The following is a 21,964-nucleotide window of genomic DNA, read 5'->3' as shown; positions in this document are numbered from 1 at the left end:
AAAATATACAGTTTTCGAAGTAAACAAACACACAAATTTCATCCAGATAAATATACAGTTTTCGAAGTAAACAAACACACAAATTTCATCCAGATAAATATACAGTTTTCGAAGTAAACAAACACACAAATTTCATCCAGATAAATATACAGTTTTCGAAGTAAACAAACACACAAATTTCATCCAGATAAATATACAGTTTTCGAAGTAAACAAACACAAATTTCATCCAGATAAATATACAGTTTTCGAAGTAAACAAACACACAAATTTCATCCAGATAAATATACAGTTTTCGAAGTAAACAAACACACAAATTTCATCCAGATAAATATACAGTTTTCGAAGTAAACAAACACACAAATTTCATCCAGATAAATATACAGTTTTTCGAAGTAAACAAACACACAAATTTCATCCAGATAAATATACAGTTTTCGAAGTAAACAAACACACAAATTTCATCCAGATAAATATACAGTTTTCGAAGTAAACAAACACACAAATTTCATCCAGATAAATATATACAGTTTTCGAAGTAAACAAACACACAAATTTCATCCAGATAAATATACAGTTTTCGAAGTAAACAAACACACAAATTTCATCCAGATAAATATACAGTTTTCGAAGTAAACAAACACACAAATTTCATCCAGATAAATATACAGTTTTCGAAGTAAACAAACACACAAATTTCATCCAGATAAATAACAGTTTCGAAGTAAACAAACACACAAATTTCATCCAGATAAATATACAGTTTTCGAAGTAAACAAACACACAAATTTCATCCAGATAAATATACAGTTTTCGAAGTAAACAAACACAAATTTCATCCAGATAAATATACAGTTCTCAAAGTAAACATATACAGTTCTCAAAGTAAACAAACACACAAATTTCATCCAGATAAATATACAGTTTTCGAAGTAAACAAACACACAAATTTCATCCAGATAAATATACAGTTTTCGAAGTAAACAAACACACAAATTTCATCCAGATAAATATACAGTTTTCGAAGTAAACAAACACACAAATTTCATCCAGATAAATATACAGTTTTCGAAGTAAACAAACACACAAATTTCATCCAGATAAATATACAGTTTTCGAAGTAAACAAACACACAAATTTCATCCAGATAAATATACAGTTTTCGAAGTAAAACAAACACACACAAATTTCATCCAGATAAATATACAGTTTTCGAAGTAAACAAACACACAAATTTCATCCAGATAAATATACAGTTTTCGAAGTAAACAAACACACAAATTTCATCCAGATAAATATACAGTTTTCGAAGTAAACAAACACACAAATTTCATCCAGATAAATATACAGTTTTCGAAGTAAACAAACACACAAATTTCATCCAGATAAATATACAGTTTTCGAAGTAAACAAACACAATTTCATCAATAATTATTCGAAGTCAAACAATAATATAAGTTTTCGAAGTAAACAAACACACAAATTTCATCCAGATAAATATACAGTTTTCGAAGTAAACAAACACACAAATTTCATCCAGATAAATATACAGTTTTCGAAGTAAACAAACACACAAATTTCATCCAGATAAATATACAGTTTTCGAAGTAAACAAACACACAAATTTCAAATAATAAATATACAGTTTTCGAAGTAAACAAACACACAAATTTCATCCAGATAAATATACAGTTTTCGAAGTAAAAACACACAAAAATTTCATCCAGATAAACAATATAATATACATTTTCGAAGTAAAAAACACACACATAATTTCATCCAGATAAATATACAGTTTTCGAAGTAAACAAACACACAAATTTCATCCAGATAAATATACAGTTTTCGAAGTAAACAAACACACAAAATTTCATCCAGATAAATATACAGTTTTCGAAGTAAACAAACACACAAATTTCATCCAGATAAATATACAGTTTTCGAAGTAAACAAAACACAAATTTCATCCAGATAAATATACACAGTTTTCGAAGTAAACAAACACACAAATTTCATCCAGATAAATATACAGTTTTCGAAGTAAACAAACACACAAATTTCATCCAGATAAATATACAGTTTTCGAAGTAAACAAACACACAAATTTCATCCAGATAAATATACAGTTTTCGAAGTAAACAAACACACAAATTTCATCCAGATAAATATACAGTTTTCGAAGTAAACAAACACACAAATTTCATCCAGATAAATATACAGTTTTCGAAGTAAACAAACACATTAATTTCATCCAGATAAATATACAGTTTTCGAAGTAATATACAGTTTTTCGAAGTAAACAAACACACTAATTTCATCCAGATAAATATACAGTTTTCGAAGTAAACAAACACAAATTTCATCCAGATAAATATACAGTTTTCGAAGTAAACAAATACATTAAGTTCAACTCCTATTATCCTCTCCACGGCCTCATAAATTCGGCAATTAATTAAGCCAGTCCAATCCAACTTAAAATGAGATAAAAATATAATTTTGCCTTTAACCAAGTGTAATTTTAATGCCAACTTTTACCTTGTATAATTGATTTCTCGCGATATTTCCAATGCTTTGCAACGTCAAATCCATATACTGTACGAGGAGTTCAAACGTGTCGTATATACATATACATGTATGTATCAGGAAATCTGTTCATGTTTATTCATGTATATCCATACTATCATTAAAAAAAATATAAAAAAATGTTTATATTTTAACCCAACTGCGAGGATTCGCCAGCACGTTCATCAGTGCAAAAAAGTATTTATAAAACACTTAATCTTTATTTTACGATATTACAGTACGACTTGTTTCCAATAATTACCGGCAATTCTATGTTGCAATGTTTCTGGTCGGAATAAATATTTCTATGTAGTTCTGATATATCAGAGACTAGAGAAACGATGTTGGGGAGGGGGGATGTTATCATGATAACTAAATAGAATATCTGATCTTGTACACGGCATTTATAACTGACTCCAACGGCTAAACCCCATTGATTACATGATACCTTGTGTTCAGAGACTTAGCTGACAAGAACACTTCTGTCAAAACCGTCTAGGAACCGGCGGAGGCAGTGCCGTCCTTTAATGGATAAAAAGTCCCAAAATTCATTGAATACATATGAAGTGTGATATGATTTGCATCACTGAGTTTAAAACTGATGCGGCAGACATGCTTAATTTTGATATTAAAACCTTCAGATCAGACAAGTATAGGCCAGGTCAAATACAACCACTGAAAGGAGTCGTTAACAGTAAAGAAAGAAACTTCTGTAAAGCGCCAATTCATAAAATCAAAACGCTCTTCACCGCTGTCATCAGTTATTATCGTGAAAGATTTAACTCTTACTCAGAGAATAGAAGAAGAATAGACGGTCAAGGAAACGATAATTAGCTCTAACAAACAAAGAGAATTCTAACGGAGCAGCTGAGTGCACCCCTAGAATGGAAAATGATAATGTAGATAACAGACGAACCCTATTTTAGGAAAGTCTAACGATGGAAGGAGAAACCACGATTTGAACGTATGAGTCCAGTGTTAGCTCTGATCAAAGATATTTATAATTTATAAAGGTATTTATATCAGAATCGTTGAAGGCCGAGACAAATGAATTAGCGGGAAGCTTCTACGAAAAGCTGGCAGTCATTATTCACATTAATAACAACTATTATCCGACAATGGCAATGTTGTAGATTGGACAAAAACGAAAAAATAGGTGTAGTATTTGATGAAAAATCCAACTCTAGTGAACATGTCAATCAAGCAGTTAAACAGCAGACAGAAATCTTGGCCTCCTTTTCAGAACATTTACATACATGAATGGTGTTGTTTTTGTCTCTATATATAGGTTTCGTGTAATACCTATAGTTGAATTATGCTACCAAAGTATGAAAAAAGACCAGATAATTATCGAAAATGTGCAAAGCAGAACCTCTTAGAGAGTTACATGTCAACAATATCTAACCTACCCAAAAGGATAAATAAAACTTGGTTTGTCGATCTTGGAATACACGAGTATGAGAACGATATGATATTGATTTCGTAGACAAGAATAAGTTATGCTCACTATCCACATCCACACTCACACACCCTAGAGGTAGCAGCAGTAACTTATAAAAGAATAAAAGAAATAAAGCAGGACCAGACTAACACAGGCTACTTTTGTCAGAAGAACAATTAATAATATGAACTCGCTTTCAAATACTGCAGTAAATTCACCTACCCTAGACTGTTTTAAATTTTGTCTTAACAGCCATTTGCCAACGATTCATTCAAATATCCTAGTTGATTTGACGCTACCTAACCACAAGTTATAAATGTACATAATCAAAACGCACCACAACTAGCATATAGCTCATCGTGGTGTCAAAAGAATGGTAACAAACGTAACAAAGGCTGATGTCCAGACATACGACAATTAATCTTGTTGTGTGCCAATAATATTGACACATTAAACGTGAGAATCTTCTGATTGGTCCACTCGCGCCTCGGTGTCAATCAGAGAACTTGTATCAAATCGGTTAGACAGACAAAAATGGTCAAGTTCGGTGATAATCTGTTATGCATGACAATAAATGGAGCGTGGGGATCGCTAAGGAATACAAATATGCAAGTTAGTGGATTTATATTGAGGATCTGCATTTCAGGGATGCATTCGTTGAATGGATGGCAATTTTATTCGGTCTGTGGTAAATGGGGAATCATGACCTGGGGATGTAGCATGTACTTTACTGACTAACGATTTTTGCACGAATCCTCGGAATTCAACTTTCGATATGAAATAAAATTCGCCCATAATCCCATAATCCCATCATATCATATACCATAGTGACCAGTAAGGAATTGTCTTCAATATAAGCTAACAAATATCCAGATCGGATGATTTTTGTGATGTTCAGAGCATTTTAAAGATAAATATCCCCATTTTCTGGAAATGGGATAAAAGGCTAAGTAAACAACCTTTCTGTATTAATTTTTTGCGCGCCGTAAACCTGTGGCTTGCTCACTTAATATTCTCGTTTCATTATGGTGGGTTAATGATTTTTTTTACATATTTTCAAAGGTTACTGAATAAAGAGATATTTACAATTTAGTCCATAATCATAGATGCTAATATTATAAGCATATTACGCATGCAGTCATGCGGAGCCTGATCAATTGTAAAGAGAGCCAAATTTCTGTGTTGGATGTATCATTGGCAAAAAAAGTTAATAAGGATGTCGCTATTATCTAAAGCTTGAACTGTTTATGACTGAAGATGTCTTATACGCCAATAGAATTTGTTGGCGCTCTGTCTCTACATTTTTGGTTATGACTCGGGATCCAACAATAAATACTAGTCTCTGGAAGCTAAAACGAAAGTGATGAAACTGATCAATTGTAATAACATAAAAAAAAGCTCAATGTTCAGTGTAAAATTCGGAAAGTTTATCACAGAAACAGGTACACTGATCACGTGCCTCTATTATCCCTTTATTATAATTTGTATACATTAAGAAATAGAAGGATCCGATTTTTTACATACAATGCTATATTTTGGCAACCATAAGAAAAAGTCATAAATAAGCTAAAATCCATTCAATTGATTTACAGCTCAATGAAACATAGCGCGAACATATTGCAGACAGAGGAGTAGATGTTTGTGATCTCTGTTTAATCATCTAGCTATAATATGGAGAAACTTCACTTTGTATAAGACACCTGATGGGTTTTTTTTCGTTGTGATGTGAGCGCCATCTCTCCATATCGTCTACACCAGTGCTATTAAGACGTACACCGATAATGTTCCGTCAGAAAAGTTGTTATATCAGTGCTTCAGTAGGTCACAAAAAGAGTTTCCATGGTTGAATGTCAGAGCCCCAATAGAACAAACCGAGTTTACATGTCAGTGGTGCGTCAGGAGCACCCTCGGAAGCCCACAAAACTCCGTATATAGGACCGTAAGCTGATTAATGTGGGTAACGACGGTACGTCAGGATATAATAAAAACAAGAGCTTTCATGTCAATGTCCTAGCAGTCATAACCACGAATTCTTAGATGCTTCAGAGGATGATTCCAATATAAGTGTTACATTAAGCTGAAATTTCTATGTCAATGATGCAGCAGATCAAACCGAGAGTCTTCTTGTCAGTGTTCTAGCAGAAGCTTTCAAACCATGTATTAGTTGTGGTCAAACCAAAAGTACATGTAGTGTAATTTTCTAACGACCTTGTCAAAGGCAAAGCAATTCAGATACCACCACCAACTGAAATTCTGTTGCTTTTTCCATTTTAAAATGCGATAATTCTCCAACTGTTTCAACTTAACAAACGTTTCTGGACTTGACGTGAAAACCGCTAGGCCTTTTACGAAATGACTACTGGAAAATGTTCTTGGATAAATATAATGTTCCGTGGCGCAGATATTTTATAACAAGTTATCTCGAATTAAGGAAAAATCCCAAAACATAACCGAACATTCCTGAAATTGTGTAAAATAGCGATCCCTCGTAAAAAGTGATTCCTCCTCGTATAAGTGAATACGTTATCAAAAGAAATCGGCAGTAGTTGGACAGGATTTATTTGAATGCTTTACCATAGACAGATTCTATGCAAAGCTAATTTTGTTTTGTTCTTGGTGTAACAACTTGATCTCGGCTACTGAGAGTATCCAGTACCTCCCTTGTTGTCTTTCCGGTTGCTGCGTCTATACCTTCACAGACCAATTCAGTGTCTCCGAATGTAATTCTGACAGTGGCAGTTCTTTTACGTCCTTGTGCTTTATCAGGCATATTTACTGTGATCCTTCCGAGATATGAACACCCTTTGTCCGTCACGTAGACAGGGTCGGGATCGGTAGATTTGTAAATGTCAACGCACATTCTTGCGAGGTCCCCGTAGACTGGACTGAGCTCGATGTCTTGACCGTCCCCAAGCATATAGGACATCCCCACCTCAGCAATCTTACCAAAGCAATCCCCACAGTAAGTTTGACCTTCGATGACCCGTTGTTTTTCCATAGGATCAAAACCTTCCATAAAGTATCTGTAGGCTCTAGTGCCATATGTATATTTCGATATTCGTTCTCTAACGATATTTGGATTATGACCATACAAAACAGCACCTTTAAGTACAGCCAAGCCCGCATCATCTGGGATCACAACACATTTCGCAGAAAACGTTTCCGTAATTGTCTTTTTGATAATGTTTGAATCTGCAAAACCTCCCACTAAAATGATGTCTTTCAAATCTGACGCTTGTGGAAGAAGTAGGAGTTCCCTGAGATGCGATACAATGCGTTCCACGACTGGTCTGAAACATCCTTCGATAATGTCTTTGCTTACGCGTAAATGCTTCCTTTTTATATCTACTTTTCCAGCATAATCAGTTTCAAACACTAGTTTGTTGGTCATTTTATTAGAGTTATTCAACTCTTCATACACTTCCGATAAAGCTACTGGAAGTGGAAACATTATTCTACCAGATCGGTCGCCTTCTAAGTAGCGCTTCTTCATCTCGATTGATCTTTCCAGTTCAAGGTAATCGGACTTGTAATTGAGACGGAGTTCCGCCAGGACGTTCTCGCCGACAATGCAGGAAATGAACTCGAGCAGTTGGTCGTTGACTTTCATCCCACCCCACGCACCACCCGTGGCTTGATGTACTTCCCTCAGACTCCGGTCCTCCAGTACTTGTCGGATGGTGATGTCAACAGTACCGCCTGTAACCAACCACACAAAACAATAATTGTTTGCAATTATTCAACGTATTTACAACATACAAAGATGTCAAGGGCATGTACGTATAGATGTAAACAAATCACAAACCTATAGAGAAAAGAAAATAGTGTGGGTTATAGGTGAGGATCGAAAAGCATACGAGTATTCAAACAAAGTACAAGTAAGTTGAATTATTCTTTTTTTTTTGAAAATTACTCTAGGATTAAGAGAATGTGTGTGTATAAACACTTGCTTTGTCATTTATTTGTGAAGTTTTCTTTCAACAAACACGTGTATTTTTTCGAAAAATAAATGACTAACACTCGATTCCTACTCACAAGAACAACAACAATAAACTCAAAATTAGTGTTAGGAAATCATAGATTAAAGGCAACAAAATATATCTACGTGGTAACGAAACAAAATCAAAAGTATACAATATATTGAAAAATAAGGTCAAATCCTGATCAAAATAATAAGTGCGTTTTAATAGTACCTCCTAGATCTACAACCATATATTTAGTTCCTGGATCATAAGGCGCAAGGTACGTAGAACCATCCTCCTTGGTTTTCCGCTGTGACAGCTTCTCCTTCGTGTAGATTGACGCAGCTTCTGGCTCCAATGCAATTACCAACTGGTGTCTCTCTATTCCGGCCTACAACGTCAAAGAACATTTGTATGAAATTACTGGCATGTAATTCAGTATTCGGTTCATCAATCACATGATTACACGGTCTATGAAACTGCTTATTGAAAACACCTATACAGTATCAGGTAATAATTTGGGGGATTGAATTCAAACCCGTCGGGGACGTAGAACTTCATCTCCTACCTGTTCAGCCGCCTCTCTCATAAACTGTTTGGCAGAATCACCCCATATAGCAGGTACAGTGATGACCCACCGTAACTCGTCTGCTTGTACAAGATCTCCTTTTGTTTTTAGTATTTTCATAGTTTCATCTCGGAGGTATCTGATGCATTCCGAGAACACCAACATAGCAGGGAGTGGGTTGCCTTGTTCGTCTTTGATTTCAATATCCCTCTTAATGCCCTGTTTAGGAACAAAAAAAAATCACAATATTATTACGTATCGTGTATTTTTTTTCTACAATTCATCAACAATATGAAACAATTGTTTAGTTCGTACATATGTATGTTACTGAAAATAGACTATTTTTTTTTAATTACAGTGTATTAATAATTAATTGGTACGGGTTGTCCAAAAGGTCCAAGAAAGACGAACCAAAATGTTTCGACAAAACCTTCTTTTGACTGTGTATAGCAATACTCTAGTATATTGGCAGGAAGAAGATACATTATAGTTATAGACTAGCCTAACTTAAAGTTTGTTTCAGAGACAGTGGCCTAAGGTTCGAAACTCGTGTGCATTTCATTTTGTCGGAGGATGCATTAATAATTTGATATACATGCAATGTACTGAAGTACTGTTTGGCCCTGGATCCACAAAATGCATAACCGCTATCACATGGCACAGCAATGCTATTTTCTAAGTAAAGGAAATTTAAATTTGTTAGAGGGATTGGAGTCAATGATATAGATTCATTGAAAAATATGACGTTGTAAAATGCTGCCACTAAAATTAAATTGTAATAGTTGAACAACTTGCCTCCTCAGTATCAAGAAGCATCTTGAAATTTTTGAAGTATCGATAACCATAGTGAGAATTATCCTCAGCCAGTTCCGCATACAAGTCTTGTGCTTCATACCCAAATGCCTCAAACGTCTTATTAGAGTTGAGTAGAAGACATGTCGGAGTTTTATGTGACATCACACCCGCTCCTTTGGTGCTCTGCCAAACTTTGGCCTCCATCTGAAGTGGCGTACGCTGGTAATCTCCAACAAAAGAGTAGGCCACTCCGGAAAACGTAGTTCCAAAGTCAATAGCAGCCACTGCCAGCATCTTGGGTCGTCGTGGTCTAAACCTGTGGGTAAATTAAAACCAAAGTGAAAAGTAGGTCGTCGTGGCCTAGACCTGCAGGGGGAAAACGAAAGTGAAAAGTAGGTCACCGTGGCCTCGACCTGCGGGGGAATAAAATGAAAGTGAAAAGTAGTTCATCGTCGCTTATATCTGCAGGGGAAAGGAACGTAAAAATTAAATTTAAGCCACTGTGACCTGGACCTGCAGGGGAATAAAACAAAAGTGAAAAGTAGGTTACTGTGGCCTCGACCTGCAGGGGAATAAAACGAAAGTGAAAAGTAGGTCGTCGTGGTCTAGAATTGCAGGGAGATAAAACAAAAGTGAAAAGTAGGCCACGGTGGCTTAGACCTGCAGGGAAATCAAATGAAAGTGAAAAGTAGTTCATCGTCGCTTATATCTGCAGGGGAAAAGAACGTAAAAATTAAATTTAAGCCACTGTGGCCTGGACCTGCAGGGGAATAAAACAAAAGAAATTTGTGTAGTAATCTTAATTCCCACCTATATACTGACCATTTATCTGATGATACATCTTGAGCTTGTTTTAATCTCTATATGATTTAAATAAGCTTTTGAAATTTAAAGAATGCACAATGACAAGTGTATATATATACACATGGACTGTTGGCCATTGTCTGTCAATATCTGAGTAGCATGTGCAATGTTCACTATATAACATTTGAATAACATTGTATATATTTTACTCTAATTATCCTCTGACAAAGATATACTTGGATTATTTTGTTGAGCATGGTTGTTTTAATACTGTTACTTTGTTTTATTCTATATACAGCATACACATATTCTATTAAAAGTATATACATGTATATTTTCAATTATTTTCAAGTTAACAGTATTTACACATGGACTGTTGGCCATTGTCTGTCAATATCTGAGTAACATGTGGTTTAATTAGTAATATAACATGTTCTTGTAATAAAATAATAGCTGTATTTATATTATGTGTGATGTGTGAATGGAGTATGCAAAAGAGTTATCTCCCTTTATTTGTTGTAAAATTTCATTTCAAAACTTAAAAATAATATCTATAATTGATGTAAGTTTAAGCTATTACTTTTGCCACCATTGGAGAGAATTTATATAGGCTTTGCCTGTTATTTAATCCACTTGACTTGTAACATCTTTGTCAATAAAATTTGTTGAAATGAATAAAACAAAAGTGAAAAGTAGGTTACTGTGGCCTCGACCTGCAGGAGAATAAAACGAAAGTGAAAAGTAGGCCACGGTGGCTTAGACCTGCAGGGAAATAAAACGAAAGTGAAAAGTAGGCCACGGTGGCTTAGACCTGCAGGGAAATAAAACGAAAGTACACAGTATGTCATCGTTGCCATATACCTGCAGGTGAATCAAGCGAAACTAAAAGTAGGTTACCGTAGCCTTAATCTGCAGGGTAATTCAACGAAAGTGATAGGTTGGTCGCCGTAACCTAGACCTGCATGCGAAAAGTAGAATAAACCAATACAAAGGTCATGAGATAAATCTGCTATAGCTGCCAGCCGACTACGTAGAGTACAGTGAACTCCATGAGATCGTATACAGATTGAAGCTTAACCTCTGTTTTTTTATAATGTCATAATAGCATATCATTGAATCATATATGTTGGTGTTAATAGCGGAGATAATCCCTTAACAAGCTGACAATGCATGTTCAAAAATATTTCGTGTTGAGATATGTTTTATATATATTGAATATATTTTATTACAAATGTCTACATTAAATATCACTTTCAGTTATCTGACTTCCGTGTCGGATTTCCGAAATATGTGTAGTATTATTATTATTCACCGCCCTCAATCCCAAATGCGATTGTATGTATCATAGTATCAAAGGTCTGAAATGAGCACTCAAAATTTCTACTGCCAACCCTAACCTGTATTCACTGATATGGTATACATATCATAATGTATTACATATGAAGCTGATATTTAGCATATCAACTCGATGTTTCCATTTTTAGAAACACCAAGCTGATATTACTATCATGGCGTCACATTAACCAAAGGTTCAAGGTGATGTCCTAAAGCCTTCGCTGTTCTTTTAATAAACATACATATCTAATAAAAAGCTTGGACCTTTGATTTGGTTAATATGGCTTTACATCACCCTGATAGAATAAGTACTGTTAATATTAAAACTTACTTTGGAGTTTCGTTGTCACTGTCACTGTCTTCAGCCACATTGTTGATGGTGACAGCATCGTTTGTGGAGCTCGCCATTTCTAACAAAATACATAGACAGTAGTGAAATACTATTTAATTTAAGTCGTTTAAATAAGACATTAATGCGATGACCAAACAGAAGCATTATCTTGTAAAATGTTGCTGTTACATGTACATCAAATATCAAACGAAAATTGGACTTGATAAATAGGAAGGTCATTGTTATAAAATATATATTGTACAGTTATTGAAGTAATTTTTCATTTTCATTTCATTTTGCCATAAAACATGTATAAGAAGCATTCTGAACAAAAGAAAAGAGAGCTCAAAAACATTATTTTCACAATAAAGTCTACATTCATCTTACAGTATCGTGTAGCAGACATAGAACTTGGTTTTGCACGTGGGAACATAGTGACATTTCCGAAAAAGCACATGCTAGTTAAACCACAACGAATTCCGACGATACTTGGATTTCTGGGGACGGCTATGAAAAAGTATGATGAGCTTAGAACCAGGTGTTTCGGATGTGAAAGCGTTCTCTCTTTCTCTTCCTGATCTATAAATAAATATTCTGTCCTTGTTTTCATTTGGTAACTATCACGTGGCATTCGTTATCTTATATGATACCATGTCTTAGTGTTTACAAACAAAATTTGCACATGTTCGTACACTTAGTGTTATGTATGACACTAAATACATGTAGTTATGAGATAAGGGAGATAACTCCTATAGTTTTTTTTATCAATACATCCTATAAAGGTCATATCATTAATCTAGGTTATAGAACTTTCTAGAATATAATCATGTATAATCAAATATGTTTGTAAACATGTTGATTTTAAGTAGAGATCTAGAATGATCTATTTCCAGAAAGTTATGTGTGTTTATTTGTTTACTGCTTTTAGTTAGATATTTCTAGAAGTAGAAGGTTCTCCAATATTCTTGAATTAGGATTTAGCTATATATACTCCAGCTGTCCAAGGCTAATCAGAACTGTAATGAGACCTGTAATAAGACATATCAAGAATTGTACAGCGCCATATAAGATTCTATTGGGAGAGCTATTGTGACTTTATCTGTGGATTATTACAACACTTTGTTTGGATTTATTCATATTGCCTGGAACTTTACAAATCATCGGTGGACATTCAATTTTCCTTGTGGATTTGTGATTATTGTTAATTTGAAACCTGGAAGGATCAAGGATTATACCAGGACATTCGCATACAGATAAGTAACACTTTAAATCATCGTACTAGTCTTGTACCACCACCAATTACTTTAGATATTGTAAACCATCTCTGTATAATATTGTATATATAATTAAATTGTGTTTTGAATTTAGCTGCTGGTTTCTCCTTTCTGTTATTCGTTAATGTAACAGAATTGGGGGCTCGTCCGGGATCGATATTTAATTTGTGAAATCTAACTTTGAAAAATTAATTTAGAAATTGTCAAAATTTGTGTTTAAACTTGGAGTTTATATTTGAAACCAACAGCTAGATTAACATGACTACTATGCAGGTAGAACAGTTTGTTAAAGCGCCATCCCTGGATGTTCTTTTGCAAGTTACTAAGAAGGATTTATTGTTATTAAGTAAACATTTAGGCCTAGCTATCAAAACTAATTTGAGGAAAGCTGAAATTCGGAATGTAATTGTAAGATATTTTGTTGACAATGGCAAATTTGACTCTAGTGCATTAGATAGTATAGAGGAAACAGTCACTTCAGAAATCCAAATTAGACAAATGGAACTTGAACATGAAATGAAATTGAAACAAATAGAGAAAGAAATGAGAGAAAGAGAAATAGAAAAGGAGTTAAGAGAAAAAGAAATAGACAAAGAAAGAGAGTTAAGAGAAAAAGAAATAGACAAAGAAAGAGAGTTAAGAGAAAAAGAAATTGAGAAAGAATTAAAAGAAAAAGAGAGAGATCAGATGTTAGAGCTAGAGAAGAAAAAAATTCAAGCTGAAACAGAACTTAGAATTAAAGAATTAGAACTAGCTTCTCAAGACAGTTCAAGTAATCCAACTTTTAGGGGTTTACAAGGAAACAGAGGTTTTGATGTCAGTAGAAACATTAGGTTAGTTCCTCCTTTTCAAGAGAAAGAAGTTGACAAGTATTTTCTGCATTTTGAGAAAATAGCTGACAGTATGAAATGGCCTGAAGATAAGCTTACAATGCTTCTTCAGAGTGTCTTGATTGGTAAAGCTAGAGACATTTATTCTTCTTTATCTGTAGATGAGATTTCAAATTACCAAGTAGTCAAGAAAGCTATTTTGAAAGCTTATGAGTTAGTTCCTGAGGCTTACCGCCAGAAATTTCGAAACTCGAGAAAGAGAGATGAACAAACTCATGTAGAATTTGCCAGAGAAAAAGAACAATTATTTAATAGGTGGTGTGATTCTAAAGAAATTGATGAGGATTTCGGTAAATTGAGGCAATTATTGTTGACAGAGGAGTTTAAACGTTGTGTCCACATAAACATAAAAACTCATTTAGATGAGAGAAAAGTTGAAACACTTAGTGAAGCAGCTACAATGGCTGATGATTACGCTCTCACCCACAAAGGCTCATTTGTTAAAAACAGTTCTCAAGACAAAAACAGTACCACAGGTACTAGTAAATTTGGTCAGCCTAGGAACCCAACCTTTAGTGGCCCTTCCAACGACAAACCTAAATTAGGTGATAAAACTAAGTCTGCTTCTAAAACAGATGATAGGGTAGGTGTGGGGTCTCCTTCTGGTCCTGTTTGTAATTACTGCAAGAAAGTAGGGCATGTTATGTCTGAATGTTATTCTCTCCAGCGTAAGGAGCAAAGGCGTAAACAGTCAGTTCCTTCTGTGTTAGCTATGTCAAAGCCTAGTCAGAAACTTAGTGATATTGTGGAAGATTCTAAAGTGTCTGTTGAGATTAAGAGCTCAGAGTCTGATAGTGTCTTGGAGAAGTACTCTCCCTTCATTTCTGAAGGTTTTGTTTCACTTACTAGTGATATTACCAACTTGAAACCTGTGAAGATTTTGCGAGATACTGGGGCTTCTCATTCTTTGATATTAGATGGCGTAGTGCCTTTGTCTGAGGAGACCTCATCTGGTAGTAGTGTTTTGCTTCAAGGTGTAGAGTTAGGTTTTGTTAATGTGCCTCTCCATTGTGTTTATTTAAAGTCAGATTTGGTTACTGGGCCTGTCACCATTGGTGTTAGACCGGAACTTCCCATAGAGGGTGTGTCGCTCATTTTAGGCAATGACTTGGCTGGAGAGAAAGTTAGGGTAGATCCCTTAGTGTCCAGTATTCCAGATAAAACAGATGATGCTGAGACTATTCAACAGGAATTTCCTGGTATTTTCCCTTCTTGTGCTGTAACTCGTTCAATGAGTAAGAAGGTTTCTGATGTTGCAGTAGTTGAGGATCATTATAGTCCAGGGTTAGGTGACACTTTCTTGGCTCATGATATAGAGGATGTCGGGAGCAAGTGTGATCTTTTGAGCAATCCTGTAGACTTTGATAGTGATAGAGTTGTTCCTAACAAGGGTACTTCTTTGTCTGACATGATGAGTAAATCATCTTTGTCTAGAGAGGAGCTTATAGTAGAACAGGAGAAAGATCCTGAAATCTCCTTATTGTGTAATCGGGCTTTGAGTGAGGAAGAGGCTGAGAAAGTCCCGGTTTGTTACTTCCGTCAGTCAGGTGTGTTGATGCGCAAGTGGCGCCCCCCTGATGTGTCTCCTGAGGAAGACTGGAAGGTTGTCAATCAAATAGTTGTCCCACCGAGGTATAGGCAAGATATTCTAAGTTTGTCTCATGACGTACCTATGGCAGGGCATCTTGGTGTGACCAAGACTTATAACAGGATCTTAGATCACTTCTTTTGGCCCAAGTTGAAACGGGATGTGGCTGATTTTTGTAGGTCTTGTCATACTTGTCAGGTGGTAGGGAAACCTAATCAGAAAATCCCTGTTGCACCTTTGCACCCCATTCCAGCATTTGAGGAACCATTTAGTAGAGTCATTATAGACTGTGTAGGTCCTCTACCCAAAACTAAGTCTGGGAATGAGTATCTTTTAACTATTATGTGTGCTTCCACACGCTTTCCTGAAGCCATTCCACTCAGGAATATTAAAGCCCCTAACATAGTCAAGGCTTTGGTTAAATTCTTTACATTGGTTGGTCTTCCAAAAGCTGTCCAATCGGACCAAGGTTCGAATTTCATGTCTGGTATTTTTCAACAAGTCATGTACCAGCTCCAGATCAAGCAGTATAAGTCTAGTGCTTATCATCCAGAGTCTCAGGGTGCTTTAGAACGTTTTCATCAGACATTGAAGAATATGATGAGATCTTATTGTTTTGAAAACAAAAGAGATTGGGACGAAGGTATACACATGTTGTTGTTTGGCGTTAGAGAATCTGTACAAGAATCTCTTGGCTTCAGTCCCTTTGAACTTGTGTTTGGACATACTGTACGTGGTCCTTTGAAAATTTTGAAAGACAAAATTTTGGACGAAGATTCTAAAGTGAATCTCTTAGGGTATGTGTCTAACTTTAAGCAAAGGTTGACAAGGGCATGTGAACTGGCAAAAGAAAATTTGGCCGTTACTCAAACCAAAATGAAAACATGGTATGATAAAGATGCCCGTGCAAGAAGTTTTGATCCAGGTGACAAAATTTTGGTTCTATTACCAATACCGGGTCAGCCTTTGCAAGCTAGATATTTTGGACCTTATGTTGTTGAGAAAAAGGTCGATGATGTTAACTACATTGTACAAACTCCAGGGAGGCGCAAGAAAACTCAATTATGTCATGTTAATATGCTTAAGAAATATGTAGATAGAGAAGAGAGCAAGACCTCTCAACCTATTGCTACTTTGGCCTCTGTACCATCACAAAGTGAAAGTACAGCTGATATTTGTAAATTAGACTTAGATGGTGGTGTACAAGATGTAGGTTTAGACTGTGGTGTTAAGTTACGGAATTCAGATGTGCTCGCGAACTTGGACAAGAAACTGTGTCACCTATCAGAAAAGGAACGCAATGAACTGAAAGATTTGATACTTGAGTTTAAACATTTGTTTCCGGATACACCAGGCAAAACAGATGCTATCTATCATGACGTGGATGTAGGCGATGCGCCACCTGTCAAGCAACATCCTTACCGTGTCAATCCTTTGAAAGAAGAACACTTAAAGAAAGAAATTCAATACATGTTGGACAATGATATTATTGAACCAAGCAAAAGTGAATGGAGCTCTCCATGTGTTCTGGTGCCAAAGCCAGACAAGACATACCGGTTCTGTACTGACTTCAGAAAAGTAAACTCTGTCAGTAAAACAGACTCTTATCCAATTCCAAGGATTGACTCGTGTATTGACAAAGTTGGCAAAGCCAAGTACGTAAGCAAGTTTGACCTGTTGAAAGGATATTGGCAGGTGCCATTAACAGAAAGAGCTAAAGAAGTGTCGGCATTTGTAACCTCGCAAGGTTTGTACCAGTACAAAGTTATGCCATTTGGTATGAAGAATGCCCCGGCAACATTTCAACGTCTTCTTAACAGCGTGATATCAGACCTGGAAGGCTGTGATGGATACATTGATGACGTCATCAACTACCACGACACGTGGGAAGACCATCTACGCGGGATTCGTGAATTCTTCGAAAGACTCACTACCATGAAATTGACTGTAAACTTATTGAAATGCGAATTTTGTCATGCAACTGTTGAATTTTTAGGCCATGTTGTAGGACAGGGGCAGGTTAAACCTGTTCAGGCCAAAGTAGAATCAATTATAGATTTTCCAACTCCTGGAGGCAAGAGAGAGCTGATGAGATTTCTTGGTATGGCTGGATACTACAGAAAATTTTGTCAAAATTTCTCTGTTATAGCAGCTCCACTTACTGCTTTGTTAAAGAAAAATGTCAAATTTGTCTGGTCAGACGAATGTAAGTCTGCCTTTGAGAAATTGAAAGCCATACTATCAAACTCACCAGTTCTGACTGCTCCAGATTTTAATAAACAGTTTAAACTGTTTGTTGACGCCAGCGATGTAGGTGTTGGTGCTGTTTTGATGCAAGAAGGTACTGAAAAAATTGACCATCCAATTTGTTATTTCTCGAAAAAGTTTGACAAACACCAGAGAAATTATTCCACCATTGAGAAAGAATGTTTAGCGTTGATTTTGGCCTTGAACCAATTTGATGTGTATCTCTGCACTACAGTTGTGCCTGTGTTGGTCTTCACCGACCACAACCCTTTGACATTCATTGGGAAAATGAAAAACAAAAACCAAAGAATTCTCAGGTGGAGTTTGACTTTGCAAGAGTACAATCTTGACATCAAACATATCAAAGGGAAAGACAATATTCTGGCTGATGCTTTATCAAGGATTTAAATATGACTTAATATTTGAAGAAAGTTTCCTTTTCAAGAAAACTTTCTTTTCTTTAAGGAGGGGTGTGTTATGTATGACACTAAATACATGTAGTTATGAGATAAGGGAGATAACTCCTATAGTTTTTTTATCAATACATCCTATAAAGGTCATATCATTAATCTAGGTTATAGAACTTTCTAGAATATAATCATGTATAAACAAATATGTTTGTAAACATGTTGATTTTAAGTAGAGATCTAGAATGATCTATTTCCAGAAAGTTATGTGTGTTTATTTGTTTACTGCTTTTAGTTAGATATTTCTAGAAGTAGAAGGTTCTCCAATATTCTTGAATTAGGATTTAGCTATATATACTCCAGCTGTCCAAGGCTAATCAGAACTGTAATGAGACCTGTAATAAGACATATCAAGAATTGTACAGCGCCATATAAGATTCTATTGGGAGAGCTATTGTGACTTTATCTGTGGATTATTACAACACTTTGTTTGGATTTATTCATATTGCCTGGAACTTTACAAATCATCGGTGGACATTCAATTTCCTTGTGGATTTGTGATTATTGTTAATTTGAAACCTGGAAGGATCAAGGATTATACCAGGACATTCGCATACAGATAAGTAACACTTTAAAATCATCGTACTAGTCTTGTACCACCACCAATTACTTTAGATATTGTAAACCATCTCTGTATAATATTGTATATATAATTAAATTGTGTTTTGAATTTAGCTGCTGGTTTCTCCTTTCTGTTATTCGTTAATGTAACACTTAGCACAAATGCAGTGAAAGCATTGGTAGCTCTCTCAAAACAGTCGTCAGATCCAAGAACACTCGAGGAAGATTTTGTTTAACGAGTAACCCGCGCTACCCCTTCCCCTTAACAACACCGTAAACTCTTAATGTCATCCTCGTATTGCAGGGGTTAATATAACTGCCTTTATACCTACACCTAAACAATGCCAAGACAAAACTGAAGGCTATGTGTGCAGATGGGACAGACGGTTTGGTCCTTTAACATACTTTGAAAATAATTCAATATCGGTACATTAGCTGTGGTTGACTGTGCGGCTTTGAAGGTGGGCGTTGCTGTCTGTAATCTGCAAAGAAAGTCACTATAGGCCTGTGTTTGGTAAGGTTTTTCCTCCTAAAAACGCTTTAGTTTTGCTGTGACATAGTCCAAGGATGTAGATATAACGATAGTACAGTCCCTGGAGTATCAACCGACAGTGATAGTAGACCATGGAGTATCGACCGACAGATATAGCAGACACTGGAGTATCAACCGACAGTGATAGTAGACAATGGAGTATCAACCGACAGTGATAGTAGATACTTGAGTATCAACCGACAGTGATAGTAGATACTTGAGTATCAACCGACAGTGATAGTAGACCATGGAGTATCGACCGACAGTGATAGTAGACAATGGAGTCTCGACCGACAGTGATAGTAGACAATGGAGTATCAACCGACAGTGATAGTAAACACTGGAGTATCAACCGACAGTGATAGTAGATACTGGAGTATCAACCGACAGTGATAGTAAATACTGGAGTATCAACCGACAGTGATAGTAACCCCTGGAGTATCGACCGACAGTGATAGTAGATACTGGAGTATCAACCGACAGTGATAGTAACCCCTGGAGTATCGACCGACAGTGATAGTAGATACTGGAGTATCAACCGACAGTGATAGTAGATACTGGAGTATTGACCGACAGTGATAGTAGACACTGGAGTATCGACCGACAGTGATAGTAGACACTGGAGTATCGACCGACAGTGATAGTAGACCCTGGAGTATCGACCAACAGTGATAGTAGATACTGGAGTATTAACCGACAGTGATAGTAGACACTGGAGTATCGACCGACAGTGATAGTAGATACTAGAATATCGACCGACAGTGATAGTAGACCCTGGAGTATCAACCAACAGTGATAGTAGACATTGGAGTATAGACCGACAGTGATAGTAGACACTGGAGTATCGACCGACAGTGATAGTATACCCTGGAGTATCAACCAACAATGATAGTAAACACTGGAGTGTCGACCGACAGTGATAGTAGACCCTGGAGTATCGACCGACAGTGATAGTAGATACTGGAGTACCAACCGACAGTGATAGTAGACCCTGGAGTATCAACCAACAGTGATAGTAGACACTGGAATATCAACCAACAGTGATAGTAGACCCTGGAGTATCAACCAACAGTGATAGTAGGCACTGGAGTATCAACCAACAGTGATAGTAGACACTGGAGTATCAACCAACAGTGATAGTAGACACTGGAGTATCGACCGACAGTGATAGTAGGCACTGGAGTATCAACCAACAGTGATAGTAGACACTGGAGTATCAACCAACAGTGATAGTAGACCCTGGAGTATCAACCAACAGTGATAGTAGACACTGGAGTATCGACCGACAGTGATAGTAGACCCTGGAGTATCAACCAACAGTGATAGTAGACACTGGAGTATCAACCAACCAACAGTGATAGTAGACACTGGAATATCAACCAACAGTGATAGTAGACCCTGGAGTATCAACCAACAGTGATAGTAGACACTGGAGTATCAACCAACAGTGATAGTAGACACTGGAGTATCAACCAACAGTGATAGTAGACACTGGAGTATCAACCAACAGTGATAGTAGACACTGGAGTATCGACCGACAGTGATAGTAGACCCTGGAGTATCAACCAACAGTGATAGTAGATACTGGAGTATATCGAACGACAGTGATAGTAACTCCTGGAGTATCGAAAATGCCTCACTGTCGGCCATGTTTCTTTATATTACATCCTGGTTTTTTTATATACGTAAATTGCCCTTTATATATCCAAACAGTTTGTATTCATTTAAACGTACAAAGAAAAGAACAAAAGAGTCAGGCAAATGCGGTGGAAATGAAAAATATAGACAAAACCATGATTGGAAATTCAGTTGAGATGTATTCGTGTATGTAAGGCCTATGGTTGAACCCGGAAGTATATAAATAGTAAATAACCTTCGGGAAACCCTAATCACAATAAAACAATGCTTGCCAGAAAAGTCTAATTACAAGATACAGTTATCTCGTTATATTGTGTATTGTACTAAAAAAGTGTGTGGAATCGATAACATTGAATAACATGGATAGCAACCAAATAAACAGACAGTTTTGTCATACAATTGTAAAGTTGGGTATATATCATACATTTGTATATATATCATTATAATAATGTAATTAGTACTGTAATTATTAATGATGCGGTATGTTGCTTAACAGACACCCTAATATTGTTTATAATGAATGAACCATATAATTATCCTATTCTGTGAATTTTTAGACATATTTACGCACCTGGCAGGCTCGTTCACCGCTTCACTGACCTCGTTTTACCTGTCTGCTAGCTAAAAGTGGTATATACGCCGTAGCAATCAGTATAGGGTATTTCAATACACTATAAATCATATATATCTTCGTGCATGCCCAGATGTACCCGAATGATATATATTGTACTTGTATTTGCAAAGTAGTTTAAAATTGTTCTAATAGAAAGAAATTTAAAGGCCCATTATCTTTCCAGAACGGCTTTTAATTTTTAAAATGGGATTGTAAAACGAGATCGGTAATTTTGTAGAGTCGCAAAAGTTATTAACACATCTTTAATACTACACTCATCATCATCTCTCAGAAAATTTTAATTGAAATAAATGAAATGTTAATTTTCATAACGCGGGTCGTCTTATGTTTCCCGCC

The 21,964-nt window shown here is 36.0% G+C and overlaps 1 protein-coding gene across 1 annotated transcript; it reads right to left on the bottom strand.

Annotated features, from left to right (window-relative positions):
• Positions 1-5,455: 5,455 nt before the first annotated feature.
• LOC138318514 (heat shock 70 kDa protein 12A-like) lies at positions 5,456-21,714 on the bottom strand. Its single transcript, XM_069260951.1, has 6 exons — positions 21,566-21,714; positions 11,798-11,876; positions 9,328-9,643; positions 8,533-8,751; positions 8,196-8,355; positions 5,456-7,701 (listed from the first exon to the last, which is right to left on the bottom strand). Exons 2-6 carry the CDS (start codon positions 11,872-11,874, stop codon positions 6,599-6,601), a joined length of 1,875 nt encoding a protein of 624 aa, XP_069117052.1. The 5' UTR covers positions 11,875-11,876; positions 21,566-21,714; the 3' UTR covers positions 5,456-6,598.
• Positions 21,715-21,964: the final 250 nt, after the last annotated feature.

Source organism: Argopecten irradians, chromosome 3 (assembly GCF_041381155.1).
Source record: "Argopecten irradians isolate NY chromosome 3, Ai_NY, whole genome shotgun sequence".
In the NCBI taxonomy this organism is placed as follows: domain Eukaryota; kingdom Metazoa; phylum Mollusca; class Bivalvia; order Pectinida; family Pectinidae; genus Argopecten; species Argopecten irradians.
The sequence above is the reverse complement of the archived record's forward strand: the minus strand, read 5'-3'. Positions and strand labels throughout refer to the sequence as shown.